The sequence below is a fragment of the Marmota marmota genome, unplaced genomic scaffold, assembly GCF_001458135.2.
Source record: "Marmota marmota marmota unplaced genomic scaffold, marMar, whole genome shotgun sequence".
Classification (NCBI taxonomy): Eukaryota; Metazoa; Chordata; class Mammalia; order Rodentia; family Sciuridae; genus Marmota; species Marmota marmota.
In genome coordinates this window covers 24,397,606-24,415,624 of record NW_026000229.1, presented here as the reverse complement: position 1 = coordinate 24,415,624, position 18,019 = coordinate 24,397,606, and the positions used below count along the sequence as shown (strand labels likewise).

Here is an 18,019-nt window from a genome sequence, read left to right as displayed (position 1 = left end):
CATGAATCACATAAAATTGAGTTTTTATGTATGCTCTAAAGAGAGTAGCTATATAAAAATGTAAAATATAATAGCTGGATCACTTTGCTTTTATTTATCAATAACTGCCAACTAAAACATTTTAATATAAAGATAAATGGGCATCTGAATGTGTTTCCTTTTATAATGTAATCTTTTGCTAAAAGCATGGAAGAAAAGAATAATATAATAGCTGGAGGATGGTTTGATTCCAAAAGATCAAGAATTTTAAAAAATCAACATATAATAGTGGCTTTTACAAAATAAGAGATTAATGTTTGAGTTGGTCCAAATATGACATTTACTAAATTTATGATCTTGAACTTTTCTTAGCTTGTTCCCAAGTTTCTAATCTAGAGGTAATAACTATCTCTGAGTGCTCTGAAACATATCACATAAAATACGTTAACTGCTTTAATCTTTTATAGATATAAGGTTAAGAGTTTAAAAAAACAATACATCAAGGTTTCCTTTACGATAAATATCAACTAAAAAAAAGATAAAAATCACAGCTGAAGTTTCAAATTGTAATGACAGTAATAAGCATCTAACATGAAACTTCATCAGAAGGTGATTGTGGTAACTTCATCCATCTTGTTCCATTCTCAAACACATACTTAATTGGTTGGGTCTCTTTCTTTGAGAGATAGGCATGCATGTTTATATTTAAATGTATTGCCAAGAATATAAAAGGTTGAAAATCAGGCATCTCATTTGCTGCAAATTAGTTATCATAAATACCCTAAGAATGCAGTAAGAAATTAGCACTTTTAAGACATGGTTTACCCTGAGTTAATGCAGTTGCTGAACTTAGGTAAAGAAATCACCTTCATCACTAGTTTATCACAAACTGTGGCTATAAAACACAATTGGGCAATTACTAGAACTTTATTCTCTGGAAAAACAAACCAACCTCAAAGAAAGACTTCCAAATGAGGTCTCCCAACAGTGAATCCCACCATTTATAAAGCCCCACATAATTATGGTGGCTCACTCTCAAATATGAACAATGGAAGCCTGGAGAAAAATGTCCAGTAAAAGAGAAACAACAATAACAGCTACATAGGGGCCAGCAGGACCAAGAACAAAATTTAAAAAGTAAAACAAAACAAAACAAAAAACCCTCTGAGAATACTAAAGTATTCTCAGCAATATGAGAGATGATACCAATATTTATAAAACAAGCAAGACGTTAAAAATATGGAATCATGGGGTTGGGGATTTAGCTCAGTGACAGAGCGCTTGCCTAGCACGCGCAAGGCCCTGGGTTCCGTCCTCAGCCCTGGGGGAAAAAAAAAAAGCTAAAAAAAAAAAAAAAGAATATATATATGGAATCACCAGAAAACAAGAAAGAACTTAAGAAATAAAAAATAACTAAAATTTTAAAATTAAAGAGAAGAATAAACTTGAGAGAAAATTTCCAAAACATAGAATACAGAGGCAAAGAAATGGAAATCAGGAGAGAAAAAACAACTCTTAGATCAATCCAAGAAGTACAAACTTTTGTCAACAGGAATTTGAGGAAGAGGGAACATGAACAGAAAGAAAGAAAACCTTCAAAGAAACCATGTCTGGCTTTTAAAGAGACACATGTGCTATTGTGATCAAAATAAAATTGATTAAAACTATATGGGCAATCACATATCTGAGAGTTCAGTGTTTACTTGCCCGAAGTAGGCATATAGATGTGACTATCTATTATACTATATGTTCTCTATTTTTTTGTGAAGTATGCTGTCTTCTCATTTCAATTATAAGCTCTTCAAATCCAGGAATAATTTTTGCCACGTATGGCAGGCACATATTCTATTTCTGATAAATACCTGTTAAACTCTTTTTGCTTTGAAGACGACTTGAGTTTCCGTTAAGCTCTGCGATTCTAAGAGGGTTCAGCACAGTACAAAAGTAAAGGTCATTCTTAGCTAAAACAGTTACTTGTAACTCTAGGAACTACTCTGGGAATCCCAGCTCATGCATCAAGTTTGGAAGGAAACCATTTTATTAAACAATGATAAATTTAAAGTTAGTCAAATGGCTTTTGTTTAAATACCCTTAAAAGTCTTTGCCCATCCAATCTTCTTTTCAGAAAAGTTGATCTGATCCTTACCCAGACACACAGCTCTACAGTACCAGTTAGTGGAATATGTAGGCCATGAATCAGACTCCACTGTGGAAAGAAATCCTTGAGTCACGATCATAATATTCCACTGGCATCCACCCCAGGGGACAAGGTATTCATTTAAGAGTGCCATTCTTCCATGCAAAGGATGAAGCACCGAGAAGCTCCTAATCATCATTATAGTCATCACTTAAACATCCTAGTTTAGTTATCTGTGCAAGGCAATCGGGTCACCCTCGCCTATCGGGATCCTGCAGTTATGCCTACCCCATTGCAAAGGGTTTATTAATTACTTAAATATGTATTTACTGTCAATTCTGAGTTAGTCACTGTTCTTGGTACTGGGAAAACAACAGTAAACAAGACAAAAAGACCCCAACTTAGGGAATTATATTCTAGTAAATTATAACCCAGAAAAGGTTACCCATTTGTTTTATCTCTTTTCTGATCAGTTCTAGAGAAGGTATATTTGCCTGCCGCCTGCCTACTTGTTTTTATAATCCCATTTTTAACCTTTTTCTTCCTATGTTTCTTTTTTCTCATTTCTTTACCTGAAATGTTTAATGCCTTATGAGGCTTCTCAAAATGAGGCTAAGCCATGAACAACCATGAAGACTTTAAACATCATATGTATATATATACACATAAACTAAACTTTAAACTTTCTCCTGTAAGCTATCAAAAGGACAGCCCATAACTAAGCATTGATTATATATGGTGATTCAATTCATTACATAAGGCAATATAAGATTTAAATATTCTTAACAGTATCCTAACTGGCACTGCTAAGAAAAGCATATTAAAAAAGCTTGAAAATTGAAGACATTGCTTGAATAAGCCAGAAGAGTTAAGAAAAATATAACATCTCAATTATATTTTTTTACAATCTCATGTTGAGAGGAGCAACAATTTTTAAAATAACATAAACCAGGGCTGGGGATGTATCTCAGTGGTAGAGCACTTGCCTAGCATGTGCAAGGCCCTGGGTTCAACTCCCATCACCAAGAACAAAACAAAACAAAAAACCCCCAAACCAAACATACAAACCAGAATTACAACTGTAAAGAATTCAAGAGATTTAAGTAGAATGCTCTGCATGCCTTGAAGACCAATATTTGCAAGTTCTTAGATAAAATTAAAATGTAATCCTGGAAAATTTAAACATCAGATTTAAGAGTCATTCTAAAGTTGTTTTATAAGGAAAATAGGCAACTTTGCTCTTAAAATTTTCTTGGTCTAAATAATCTCTTCTGTACTAAATGGTCTCAAACACTAGTCTAAATACCTGAGTGGATTTAAGACTCTGCAAATTATTTTGGTCTTAGCCACATATATACCTATGGTCTTCCTTTATGTAAAGGTGGAAGAGGTCTCCATTAACCAAGAATCAAGAGAATTTTCTAATTTTTTTTACAATTAAAATTTTTGCTTGTATACCTGGTATCTGAAGTATATAGATGTATATTTTTTGCAGTACTGGGAATCGAACCTAGGGCCTTCTGCATGCTAAGCAAGCACTCTATCACTGAGCTGAATCCCCAGCCCTATGGATATATTTTAAATTCAAATTTTCATTATAATGCACTTTAAGGACTCAGTAGACATTTAAAAGTATGAATTATATTACTATCACCATCAAAAAATGGTCTTAAGTCTTGCTTCTTCAAGTGTGTTTGGGGAGTTTTAGCAGGATTGGTATGATCTGGTAGCCCGTGAAAAATGCAGAAATCTCAGGCTCCACCCTGGACCTACTAAACTAGAATCTGGATTTTAACAAGAACCCCTAGGTAATTAATGTGCACATGAAAAATTGAAAATCACTGATCCAAAATGACATGTTCATAAACCATTCTCTAATTGTGATTCTTAATAAAGCATTAGAAGGCAGCATACAATCAAACATTTGAGAGAAAAAGGAAATAATGTTGGGTATCATAAATATCATTCTCAGCTTTTGTAATAGAGGACAAAAGATAAAATCCTGTTAAAAGGGCAAATAAAGAACACTGAACCAGGCCCTTGAGCAATACTTCTGATATTTTCTGGATATGCTGACAAGACAAATGGTTCCCTTTCTCAGCACTCATTTGCTCCTTCTGTAACCACCTTCCTGACCTCAACACTTAGCCTGGCCACACCCAGAGACTCTGCCAAGCCCCTTCTGCCTAGCCAAGCTCCCAGTCCTGGTTTCTCCTGGTCTAGCTCATTCCCTGTCACAATGTAAAGACAGTGGATGCAGAAGGGTAAGGCCTCACAACAGCCAGCACAAGCTGGTCTCCACACCTTTCGAGAAGCAGTGACAGAGACAGAATTGTCTATTCCCCCAGTAGTTTCTAGCAATAGGCCTTAAAAACCTGATGTGCTTTGTTTAGTCTTATTTTTGATGGTAGGGAGGGAACTGAGAAATCTGAGTATGCTATCCAAAAGGAGTTGTGAATATTCCTAGGCAGTCTCAAGTTACCAGTTCTAATTTTCTGTTTCTTTCTTTTGATATTGCTGGATCCCCATTTCAATTTTCACTATCTATATTCACTTACTCTATAGTCTTAAGGTGAAAGAACAGAGAGCCACAACCTATTCTTTCTCCTCCTGGAAAAGGGATTGCACTCTTTTTGTAGAGAGAGAGTTTGTCTTTTGTATCTCATGCCCACCAATACTGTGTTTTCTAGGTAGCTATTGTTAAGCCTATACCTTGTTACACAACCTCACACTCATGTTTAGCAAGCAACCATGCTCATGATTCCTTACCTATTTTATTCTTTCTTCAGCCTGGCTTGCAAACCAAGTATTTTCCTAGCCTACTCTTGTTAAATAGTAGTTGGGTTACTCCCACACAGGGTGGGTACCCAGGGATGCAGTACTACCAAGTGGGTACCAAGGTCCTCCTGACTTCTACATCTAATGGATATATAGCTCTCCACATTGCATGATGTCCTCTGTCCCTCCAAGTCACCATGCTCTCCTGGACTGACTAGTGACTCTCTTTAGTCTCCTCCTTATCTCTTTTTCACCATCTCACCAAAGTTAGTGGTCCCCAGAATTTGGATTTATCCTTCCTTCTAATCTCACTTTATGCTTTCCCTCACTGGGGTCATCTTTGCACATGGCTTTGACTACACTGCTAACTCCCAGTCTAGATTTCCAGGTCTGGCTTTTCTTCTGAGCTCTGCTCCTACAACCCCAGCTGCCCTCCTTGACAACCACACTACCAGGGCAGCCTCTCAGCAATATGCAATTTCTTCTTTGCTGTCTCACTCTGACTCCTTCTGAATCCCTGATGTTAGTTCATGACATCACCATTCGCCCAGTCATCCCAGCTAAGAAAACTTTGATTCATTTATAATCCATGGTGTCACAAAAAAATTATCTTCTAAAAGCATAAAAACAAGCACTCTATACTTTCAAATAAAGATGTCCACTGCCTAACTACTACTATCAGCAGGAAATGTGCGGCTTTCTCTTTAGCACAAGCCACTAGGCCTACTGGGCACCATCTCCTTCTGCATCCCTGGGTACCCACCCTGTGCTGGAGTAACCCAAGTACTTACAGTATGAGGTTCTTTCAACCCTCTTGCCCTGCATGTGCTGCTGCTTCTGCCCAAGTAATGATTCTCAGTAGGGGGCGATTTTGCCTCCCAGGGGACATCTGGCAGTCTGGAGACATTTTTTGGTTGTTACTCCGGAGACGGTGTTACTAGCATCTGGTGGGTGGAGGTCAGAGACGCTGCTAAACATCCTACAGTGCACTGGACAGCCCCACAACAAAGCACCCTTCAGCCCAGAATAAAAATAGTGCTGAGGGCTGGGTTATGGCTCAGTGGTGGAGTGCTTAGCTAGCATGCATGAAGCACTGGGTTCGATCCTCAGCACCACACAAAAATAAAATAAAGAAGTTGTGTCCACCTAAAACTAAAAAATAAATATTAAAAAAAAAATAGTGCTGAGACTAAGAATCCCTACCCTTCTTAGAATCCTTAATTTCTCTGCCTGGTGAACTCCAATTCACTTATCAAGAACTGAGCTCAAATGTCACCTCCTCTGTGAAGCGTTCCTCTACCAAATAGGTCCTTTCTTCCACAAGAATAATGTCACACTTTCCTTTCTCACACACACCTCTATTTCAGCACAACACACATCAGACTGAAACATTTTTTGTTTACCTCGTGTCCCTATTATTAGAATGAGAGTTCCCCAAAAAGCAAGACTGTATTTTATTCATCTTTTATCCCCACCTTGCCATTCAAGTGTGTTCTAGATACGTGAATTAAAGAAGACACAGAGAATACAAAATATTTCCAAGCTAACAATTCAACCCCCTGAACCTGTCTGAAATAAATATTGTAACTCCTCAGTTCTAAGAAACATTTTTTTTTACCAAATTAAAAAAACTGGTCATTAACATTGTGGCACTACAGTTCTAGAGGTAATATTTATAAATCACATTGATTTTTATAGAAAAGATTTAAATGCTTTTCAAGATAAACTTAGCCAAGTATCTCTAAATATTCTGCTAAATTTAATAAAATAAAGACTGGGAGAATATGGCTCAGTAAAATAAGTATATATTTAAAATTTGTTTTAGGAAGAACAACTAAAGAAATTATTGAAATGTATGATTTGATCTTGAGATCAGTGATAAAGACTTTGAAATGTTTTAAAGTTCTATTCTATTAGGCTTAAACAATTTAGCTATCCAGGATTAAGTAACAGATAATTAAAACTTTCATAACAAACATAAAAAAATATAAAAATGTTTCTAATAAAAACATGCATATAAGTGGAGAATATAAAACATGTACAAGCATGGGCAAAATTCTAAGGTATATTGAATAAAAGGGTAATGAAATCTCTGAGCATCCCAACAGCATAACAGTAGTTCAGAAAAAGGACAAGGAAAAAAATAAATAGTAATATTTTTTTGTAACTGTATAAGTACCTTAGCTCCTTAACCTATTCCTTGGTCAAGCTGACAAAATATTACACATAACATTAAAATACTGAATTTCTATTTGCAGATCAAAAATCATTATACAGCCTTTTAAAAAGTGATATTGGGGGCTGGGGATGTGGCTCAAGTGGTAGCGCGCTCGCCTGGTATGCGTGCGGCCCGGGTTCGATCCTCAGCACCACATACACACAAAGATGTTGTGTCCACCGAAAATTAAAAAACAATAAAAATAAATAAAAATTAAAAAAAAAAAGTGATATTGTATTTCAAAAGGCATAAATAATAAACTTTGCCCATTACTGTTATTTTCTTTGCTAGGGCTAAAATAAATAGCGTGCAGACTATGAAGTTCCATCTTTATTCTAATTGTAAACCCAGATACAGGTAAAAGTTCTTACTAGTTTTTAAAAATTAGTCATTAATGAGCTGTTGATTACAGAAAGTAAGAAACTAGATACTCTGCTGCTAGAGGCTGGTAGCTAAACACATAAGAAAAGAATCTGTAGACTTCTAATGCTTTAGAAACCAGGGTCTCTGACCAAAGCAGTGATTTAATTTCACGGCTGCTCGGAACAGATAGCTGACATTACTAAATGCTACTCTAATATCAACTTGTTAAATGTGAATCCAGACTCAGCATATCAGAATACTAACCCAGACTAACTGGAGACATGGGAAATATTTTGGGAGCTGTTTATTTATAAGTGAGTTACAATATACCACTATAATTAGATTAATATATAATTATTGATAAACACAGGATTATTTCTAAAATCCCATTATTGTTGCCACTGCTGTGTTTAAAAAAAGCAACATTAGTGTCTTCCTCATAAAACAAGCCCTTGTGATTCACTACTTATCAATCAGACCAACTTAGATCAGGACCTATTGAATTTAGCTGTCATTTTACAACACTTTTCTAAAGACAAGTTGTTTACCACACATTGAAAAGAGGAACAATTTAAAGTTCTTCAACAAATTGCACACTTCTGAACTCTATAATCCAATAATCTATCAAAAATAGAATTGGCATAAAGCTAGGCATTTGGTTGCAAACATGCAAAAATATTTGTTAGCCTACCTACATTTAAATAAGACCAATAAAAATGTGTATTTTTAGCAATGCAAAAAGCATTTAATTTACATTTCATTAAAATACATTTAAAATGCCCTTTTTAAAAAGCATCAACAGTAAATTATAATACTGCCACAAAATGAACTATTTTAAGGATCTTTCTATAAATACTTATAGGTTAATTATTCCTTTCACATTATATCATCAAATATAAAATAAATTTACAAGTAGCATTAATTAGCAAATTATTAATGTTTATTCATAGCGTCACTTCATTTTTCATTTCTTCCCCCCTTTTTTTGGGGGGGCATGGTTGAATGGATTATAATCTCCTAAAAAACTAGTTTTAGAAAAGTTTTTTAAATGGAATTAATAATTCTTATAAAACATAGAATTTGAAATCTGCCTTCTTTTCATCCTCATTAAAGTAGTTGCAGATTAAAATATAGGCATTGTTAAAAACTATTATATTTACCAGATTTCAGAAGAAAGAAAACTAGCACTTACTTCATGTTTCACTTACCTAAAGTTATTTTTTTCAACCTTTAACACAGATGTTGGGTGTTATATAAATACAGATAAACACACAAAATGTACTCCCCTGCCCCAATTATGTGCTGTCATCTAGAACTGGTTTAGTCAGAAAATTTTTTAAATTTCCTGGAATCTAGTGAGCTCTTCCCAAAACAGAAATTTTAAAAAACTATTTCAGTTCAAAACACTTCGAATACTCTTGGAAGGCCAAATTACATAAAGAGCTTTTTTGGCTGAGATTCCATATAGCTAAATTATTAATATAATAGAGCAAAACTGACAAAACAACAATATAGTAAATAGAAAGTTGTGAGAAATACATAATAATTTAAAGCAAATTCAAACATATAAAAACTTAGAAATCAATAAAGTTGAGTGAGTTACATTTTAGAAGGCAGTATTAACTGGTAGCTAAAGAAAAATAGGGTGGAAACAAAATTCCTGTGGTTAGGGTATATACAAATGCAAATGCCACTTATTTTTCCTCTGCTTTAAACATGTAATATAATAGTTTTTAATCAATGATCTTATAAATACATGCATTTTAGAGATATATTTCTTCTATGCTCATCTGTAACAGGATTTTCACAAGTTTTTTAATATTTAAAATATGCATTCTGTATTTTAGTTTACAATGATTAAGGAAGGATGGAAACGAATCAGGAATCACATATGAAGTTATATTAAAATACTGTGCAACTTGAAAGAAAAATATACCGAGATAAAGTGTTATGAGATATTGTTTTTTGAAGCTTGGTTTTATGCTTTAGAACTAGTTTATGGCTTAAAATGACTTAGGAAAGTTTTTTTTCTTCTTCTTCTTTTAAATACACAGTTTGTCTGTTGGTGAAATAACAAAAAGAGTGAAAAACTGTTGGGAGTTCTTCAGATTCACAAATATAAAGTTTGGGTAGCTAAGACCAGGAAAGCATACAACTGCTAAGTGATAATAAATTTTAACTGAATATTACAGTAAGCTATTCTAACATAAATTAAAATTTATAAAGACTAAAGGAAACTTACCTTACAAGAATTAGATAGTTCATTTGTGAAATCTCTGGTGCTGTATCTTGATAAACTGTTGCCTTTACCTTCATTTCCAGATGCAAACTTTATGAGTAACTGAGATGGTCCCCCCTTGGAACAATTGTGCTTAAGGCTGGATAAACAGGAAATATTTGGATAAGTTCCTCCCAGTGAAACACTTCTTTGTAAAACAGCATGGTTTTTGTTTATCTGTGAATTTGGTCTTTCCAACTCTCCATCAATATTTATTTGATAATCCATGTTTTGGGTGGCTGGTAAACAGGCAGCCATCCTGGGCACGAACTTGGTACACTCTGGATCAGAATTAAGTTTAATTTCTGACATCTCTGGTTTACAATCGCCATTTGCTGTTTCACAATCTAACGTGGTTGCTTTTTGTTGAGTGAAATGCACTGAAACACAAGAGTACCCTTCAGATGACTTTTCACAGATAGTCTGTTTTGGACTATTATTCGAAATAACAATTTTCTTTTGTGGTGAGTCCTTTCCGTGAAGTGGCCGTATGTCTCTTACTTCTCCAGGAGTACAAACTGTTTTAGATAATCGAAGTCCATTGACAGCTGTGGAAAGGAATCCTTTACCACTAGTACCATCTTCATTATGTGAAATTTCATTAGGAGAAACAATAAACTGATGTGAGGTTTGATAGGATCCTTTGTTTGGAAGAATACCTGCACTTGTTGGAGAAGTTGGTGGGGTATTTGAAGGACTCCCAGGAAAAATGACTAAGGATGAGCAACGTTTCAGTGGAATTTTTGCATTCCTGTTCACTGGCAATTTCATAATCTCTATTCTATGCTCCAGGTCATCCTGGACAAAGGGAACTGTACTTGGACTTCTTGAAAAAATTTCACAGGGAGTTGCATTCCTGTTTGGCACACTTCTATTGGAGGTGCAGTCAGAAGGTAAATTTCCACCAAAAAGAGTATCATCACTCGACGGAAAAGTATAACCACTACTGTCACTGATGATACTGTTGGTGTATGAACCTCCACTTGTGATACTTGCACACGACCCATAATCACTACCGTTGCTGCTGTAAGATCCATTATCACTGGTTGAAAAGTTACTGAGGCTATCGCTACAAATGGCAGAACTGCATAAAAGGTTACCATCGTTCACAGCATTCAGTTCATTATCAACCACAGCACTGCTATAAATGCCATCCTTCAAGACATAAGTAAGTGAAGCATCGTCACCATCAGCTAAGACATTGCTAGGCTGAAGACATCCACCGTACCTTGTTGGCTGTAGTGAAATCTGAAGACAGCTGCTCTTTTTATTAACATTTTCAGATGAAGGAACAGATGCTCTTTCCTGAGGCTTCACGTTTTCCTTTATTAACGGCGCTAGTGCAGTCTGTCTGGGCGTCAGCTTCATTTGAACAACATTAGAAGTTGAAATCCGTGTTGGTTTTTTGAAGCACATGTGAACATGGCTATCCAAATCATCTCCGGAGGTTTCCGACAAAGGGTAAGTATTGCTTCTTCTGGCTGCAAAGTGCAATCGTAAGCTTTGTGCCATTTGTTCTCATTTCCAAACATGTTAAGGGCTGAAAGTCAAAACAAAGATCTCTGTCCGTAGACAGGCTAGAAGCAGCTGCACTGCATCGAAAGAAAAAATCATTTGTGGTGCCTAAAAGAGCTATTAAGTAAGAGTCTTTATCCTAAGTAAAACACTAGATACCAGATATTATAGAAAGAAAAAGACGACCTATTCCTGAGACTGACGTTTCTAAAATGTCTTGAATCGCTTGTAGTCAAAATGCCTTCACTTACAAAAGCACTTGATTTCCAGCGACCTTTAAGCTGAGCTCAGCTGCAGCACACTGACTCAAACACAGCCAACCTTGTTTCAATTATACCTTCTCCAATTTGCATGAATGAGTAACACAAGAACAACAATCTTCTAGCATTTCAAGTTAAAACAGTATTTTTTCACCCCAGCTCTACTAAATGAACATTTAACTATGTGAATCACAGTGCCTATACTTTCTCCAGCAGAGTTTGACCACTAATATTTTTACCCAAAGATATAGAATTACAGGAAGTTGGTAGGAATGAAACCCCATGTAATTGAGTATCAAATCAAAGATTGAATTTCTAAATAGTACCCACACTAGGAGTCTAGTCAAGTTAGTTCATGTAGAAAGGAATAGGGGCTGTTAAACTTTTTTTAAAAAAATAAATAAACTCAAACAGTTGTTTAACTCTGGAAATAACAAAACATTGGGGGGGGGGAGGGAATTAAAACTTCAGCATTAAACCAAACAGATAAATATTTTATCTTGCAAAATACTAGTTATGAAAAGTGAAAGCTCACACATAGAACTACAAAATGAGTCTGGTAATACTACTGCACAAATTGAACATAGGTCTGAGGAAGAAAAAAAAAAAAGTTTAAGAGACGCTGTCACCAAGCATTTTCTCCTGTAATTTTAAGGCCTTTCCCAGCCAAGTAGTACAGTCTTTAAATGATGCCATTTATATTTTGACTATTAAAACTCTGCCAAGAAATAGCCTAAGCAAACATTCCATTAAAAATATATGCAGATTAGACAGAAAAACTATACCCCAATATAGTTTGAACACATTGGATATTTTATTCCACTGTCTCTGCAATTCATTCACTTAAGGGAGTGTTGTGGTAAGTAAAGAAGTCTAAAAAGGATTTAACACATCAAATAAACATATCTCAATGCCAATTCTGTTCTGAAAAACTCTAAGAGCTCTTTGCTGGCCCCTACTGGTGCTTTGAAACAATCCCTGTAGCTGTTTGATATCTATAAAGAAATACAAACCATGCCACATATTTCTTTATATAAACAAAGTGCACACTTGTTTACATTTTTGAGTATTAGCACTGCCCCAGAGCTGAAATTACTTATGGGTGCTGATAAAACTCTCACAGTGGAGAACAGTGAACTGTTTGTCCTTTTAGAGGTTGTGATTTTATATATATATATATATATATTTTTTTTTTTCTGCTTTGTATTTATTTAACCTTTATTTTCAGTTTACTAGGCAATAAAAGTTTAATATTTTAATTTCTCTCCCAAATGTCATAGACCAAGGTTGGTATTCTATTTGAAAGAAACAAATTTATTTTTAAATAATACTCTAGGGTATATTTAAACCCCTTACCTGAATTTTATAGCTGGAACTCCAGTAATAAATATATACTGGCTCATTCATAGGAAAGTAAAATAGTTCAGTTGTTTACACCACATGGTACTACACCCAAGTTGTATTTTTCTAAGAAAGTTTTTTTCCTAAGTAAAAATAAATATGTAAAACATATACACACTTTGTATTAAAAAGAAAATTATTTAAGTTAGATTTGTTTTCAATCACAATTTTCGAAACAGTATTTTTAATCAATTAAGACATAACAAAATATAAATATGGGAATTTGTTAAATTTCATTTGGCTGGAATGAAAGTCTCTGTTTTAGAAGGTGTGTATAATAGTTGTAAACTTAATAATACAATTATTATGTTATTTTGATTTTATATAACCTATTTCCTTCATGATTTTAGTAAATATCATTTTATTATTCTTTTTCTTTTGAGAAGGAAAAGTTCTGATTGTTTTACTTTGCCTTCTAATGACCTTATCTTCTCTTTTTGGATTAGGTTAGGGGTTTAGTAACTCAAAAGAACGGATTGTAAGAGCTAATGTGCAAATGCCTGTGGCCTAAAACTTCCAGTTAGTAAGAAAACTCCACTGATTTTTTTTTTTTTTTTTGGGGGGGCGGGTACTGGGAATTGAACTCAGGGCACTTAACCACAGAGCCACATCCCCAGCCCTTTTTATTTTTATTTTAAGACAGGGTCTTACTAAATTGCTTAGGGGCTCATTAAATTGCTGAGACTGGCTTTGAACTTGGGATCCCCCTACCTCAGCCTCCTGAGCAGGTGTGCACCACCGTGCCCAGCTCCACTAATTCTTAATATAAAATAATCAGGTAATTGACCAGATAAATGTTTTTTCCTTAGAAAATCAGTTTAACGACTAGCATCATTTTCATGCCTCTTGACTAAATTTTAATCTTCCATGATGGGAGGACAATAACTAAACATTTCTTCTGGGAGGACAATAACTAAACATTTCTTCTGATCCTTTTGAGCTTGTGCTGGCCATAAAGTAAGCACCAAATAACCCTGGGTAGGAAGATACATGGCTGGCTGGCTGGCTGGTTGATATCACTGAGGTCACTCTGACTGCTAACACTTTCTTCTAGGGCTTCCCTTTCCCTTCCTTTCCTCCCTCCCTCCCTTCCTTCTCCCTCCCTCTCTCCCTTCCTTCCTCCTTTCTCCCTCCCTTCCTTCCTCCCCCCTCCCTCCCTTCCATCCTTTCCTCCCTCCCTCCATTTCCTTCCTTCCACTGAGCTACATCCCCAGCCCTTTTTATTTATTTATTTGCTTATTTATTTATTTATTTTAGTGACAGGGTCTCACTAAGTTGCTCAGGCTGACCTCAAACTTGGGATCCTCCTGCCTCATTCTTCTGAATAGCTGGGAGTATAGGCATGTGACACAGCACCCAGCTAGGATTTTTTAAAAAGTTGATCCATTTACTACTTCTAAAGAAATCATAAAACCTATGCAACTGTACATGAAGGAATGATGCTTGGAAATTTTACAAAGAGGGTTTCAGCCAAGAAAGTAAGGTAAGAGAATTATATATATATATTATATATATATATATATATATATAATATATATATATATAATATATATATACACACACACACATAAGTATATATAAGTGTATATATATATATATATGTCTGTGTGTGTGTGTGTGTGTGTGTATATATATATATATATATTTCTTAGCACTTCAGGCTGAGTTTAAATTCTAGAGAGGCTGAAGATCCTCATTGCTGGCTCAGCCTAAGGCCACACCACTATCCTGTACCATCACTATCACAACTGCATGGGGAACCAGGGATGAAATGTTACCCCTCTGCCCAGCAGATGCCCAAAGGTAAGCATCAACCCTAACCTCAAGCGGAGAAGAACTGGACAGTCGTGTCAGCCCTCATCTGGGAAGAATTTATGGAAGTCCTGTAGAATTTCATATTTTGGAATGGAACACACAATGTTTTATGAATGAAGCTCAGGACTCCCATTTTGAGCTGTTTGGTTACTGATGATCTCCATAGAAAATAATGTGATTATCCATAAGGTCTGGATTGGTACTGGCTAATACTAGTCACTGATGAACTCTGAAGGCCAAAGTCTATCATGATGGTTAACTGTACATGTCAACTTGACTAGGTTGTGGCCCAGGTGTTTGATCAATTACTAGTCTAGATGTTGCTATACAGTATTTTTAAAGATGTGATTAACATTTAAGTCAGTATACTCTGAGTAAAGCAAATTGCCTTCTATAATGTGGGTGGACCTAATCCAATCATTTGAGGAGGCCTTAAGAGCACAGACTGAAGTTTCCCAAAGAAACAACACTTCAACATAGAAATTCTGCCTGAAGTTCTAACTTCCTGGCCTGCCCTATAGATTTCAGACTCAACTCTCTAAGATTTACCCTTGTTTGAGTCTCTAGCCTACCAGACCGCCCCACAAACTTCAGACTTGCCAGCCTCCACAATCACATGAACCAGTTCCTTAAAACCTCTCTCAAATAAAAAATCTACCAGTTCTGTTTCTCTGGAAAACTTCAATCATATAACCACTAAGCCTGAGAAGCATAGAATCTTCCTACAGAAATAGGCGTCTCCTAAAACTTCAGTGACTGAAATGTGTGCAGGTATAATTTCTTAGATTGGCAGCACAGAAGCACTAACTTTTGTATTAGTAGGTAATTTTTTTTAAAGTCACATCATTCTGAAATGGTCCATTACTATGTACATCACCACCACCGTCACCAAACTGCTATATTTTATAAATCTCAAGTTTTAAAATTGGCTGAAAAAAGAAATATAAGCCTACTCTTTCTTGAAAGCAAGCATCACTTGCATTACAAACATTTTCCCAAATGACCAGAGATTATTCTCCTTAAAATTGCACTCATGCTCTTCACTCTACATCTCCAAAGAGAATTTCCCAGGAAAATGATACATTTGTAATTTTATTGCAAATGCTACAGGACAATAAAGATAAAATGACATTTACAATGGCATAGTCATTTGTTTCAATACAGTCAGGCCTACTGCCCCTTCAATAGCTTCTGTAGGAGATCTCTAGACTTCAATTATGTGCTAGGCCTGGCAATAAGTGAGAGGTCTAGAATGTCACATACCACTCTATTCTAATTTTCTGGCTTTTGTTAGCTGGTAAAGGGTGCTTCTTGAGAAAAGCTCTATTTCCAGTGCTTAGCAGAGCATCTAACACAGCAGATACACTGAAAATGGCATACCTTACTTACACCAAAAACATAGTAACAGAGAGCCATAAACACGAGTACATGAATGTTAAATAATACGTTATATTTGTATTATGAGGAAGAATTTCTGAGTGCTTTCAAAGCCACTGCTTCATTTTATACTTATGACATACATACTTATAAGATAGGAAGGGGACAAATTCTTATCTTACATTTTAAACAAGAAACTATTTTCAGAAGGGTTGAATGATTTGCCTAGGGTTACAAGTTAAAGTGCCCAATCAGAGGCAGGACTGTAGAACTTTTGACTCCTTGCTATGGGGATCTACTGTACCTTGATTAATGAATTAGTTGTTTTTGCCTTTAGTTTAAAAATTATATGCTATACTTATCAGTCTAGAAATATTCAACTGCTAATATCAAAGGCAATAATTTTTTTCTTTCAACTCATCATGACATGCTGTATAGTATTATGCATACATAGTAAAGACCCAAGGATCGCTTCTCAGCCTTTTGACCAACATCAAATGTAAAGACCCAAGGAATTTGTTTGTGTGTGGGTGGTGGGGGGAGTTACTGGGGACTGAACCCGGAGCCTCATGCATGCCAAGCAAGTGCTCTAGCATTGATCTACAATTATAACCCATCAAGGAATTTTAATGAACCAATGTTTGACAAATATCAATTTTGGTAATGAAGAAAGAGTCACATTGTACTAAAGTTACTGTCAAAAAGAATTAGACAACTAAGCATGGCGGAAAGTAGATGTGCAAGCTTCAAATAACTCAAAACAGTTCACCAACAATTCACCCAAGGATCAGGTAGAGATTCACAACAGCATCCATAACAACAGGAAAAATAATATATTAATACCATGAACCAGCAAAAACCTAAAACATGTGTCTTACACTTGGATATGTATATAAGAAAACATACCAACAAGTAACTGTCAATAAACTGGAAACAACAATAATATCTACTAAGAAGGGTTAATACATGAATTATGGTACTATAAAATATGCAGATGATGAAAAATTCTGCATTGTTGAAAATGTGTCATCATGGATCAATCTCACAAATACTACACTAAGCAAAACAGCATGTCATGGGAAAGCATTCAGAGAGACACAATTTTTATAAAGTAAAAAATTTGCAAAAGGAAACAAAATATTTTAAAAAGAAATAATAAAATTCTAGACAGTGACTACTACTTATAGGAAAGGAAAAGGAGATGCTACTGGGGAAAGGTGCAGGGTGGGCTTCAAATTGAAATGTTCTAGTTCCTCAATAGAGGAGTGAGACATTTGTCTTATTACTAAAAATAAAGATTTACATCATATATACTCTTCTGTATATAATACTTAATGATTTAAAAAAGCAAAACACCAATACTAAATTTCATCTGGTCCCATCTGAAGGAAACACAGGCCTGTACAAAGGGTGAAAAAAAAGAAAAATATTTTCCTATTCTGTCTAAAAAGCAAAAACACAAATGGAAAATAAAATGTTCTACAACTGACCTTATCTGATCTCTAAACCATAAACATGCATTACTCCACTTTAAATATCAGATTCCCAATCAGTGATTGATACTGAGAGTGGGTCATTGTTGTGATTGACATGATCATATGATTTAAAAGCTTTTGGAGCTTTTTTGAATTTGTGGGAAGAAAAAGTTTTAGATGGTTGTAAGCAAAGCCTAATGGGCAATTTTGGTGGAAGCTCGAAAGACCAGAAAGCTGACAGGACTGTGAACTGTAAAGACTGGGTTCATGGGATTTCAGAGGAAAAGACTCCATTGGACTAGAGGCCATTCATGTTATGTTCTGACTAGGAAGTCATCTACATTTTGTCCATGTCTTGAATATTTCTATGAGGCTGAATTTAAAGGTGATGGATCAATTAATATGGTGGAGAAACTGTCAAGG

The 18,019-nt window shown here is 35.3% G+C and overlaps 1 protein-coding gene across 7 annotated transcripts in view; it reads right to left on the bottom strand.

Annotated features, from left to right (window-relative positions):
- Nedd4 (NEDD4 E3 ubiquitin protein ligase) overlaps positions 1-18,019 on the bottom strand; it is a 125,104-nt gene that overhangs the window by 62,461 nt on the left and 44,624 nt on the right. Inside the window, exon 5 of one of the 7 annotated variants that reach the window (XM_015480629.2) lies at positions 9,718-11,345. The exons of 5 other annotated variants lie outside the window; for them this stretch is intronic. In XM_015480629.2, the coding sequence (XP_015336115.1) occupies positions 9,718-11,265 (1,548 nt within the window). In that variant the 5' untranslated portion in view covers positions 11,266-11,345. The remainder of the gene's footprint in view (positions 1-9,717; positions 11,346-18,019) is intronic. One more of the 7 variants, XM_048793436.1, reaches the window with a different exon arrangement.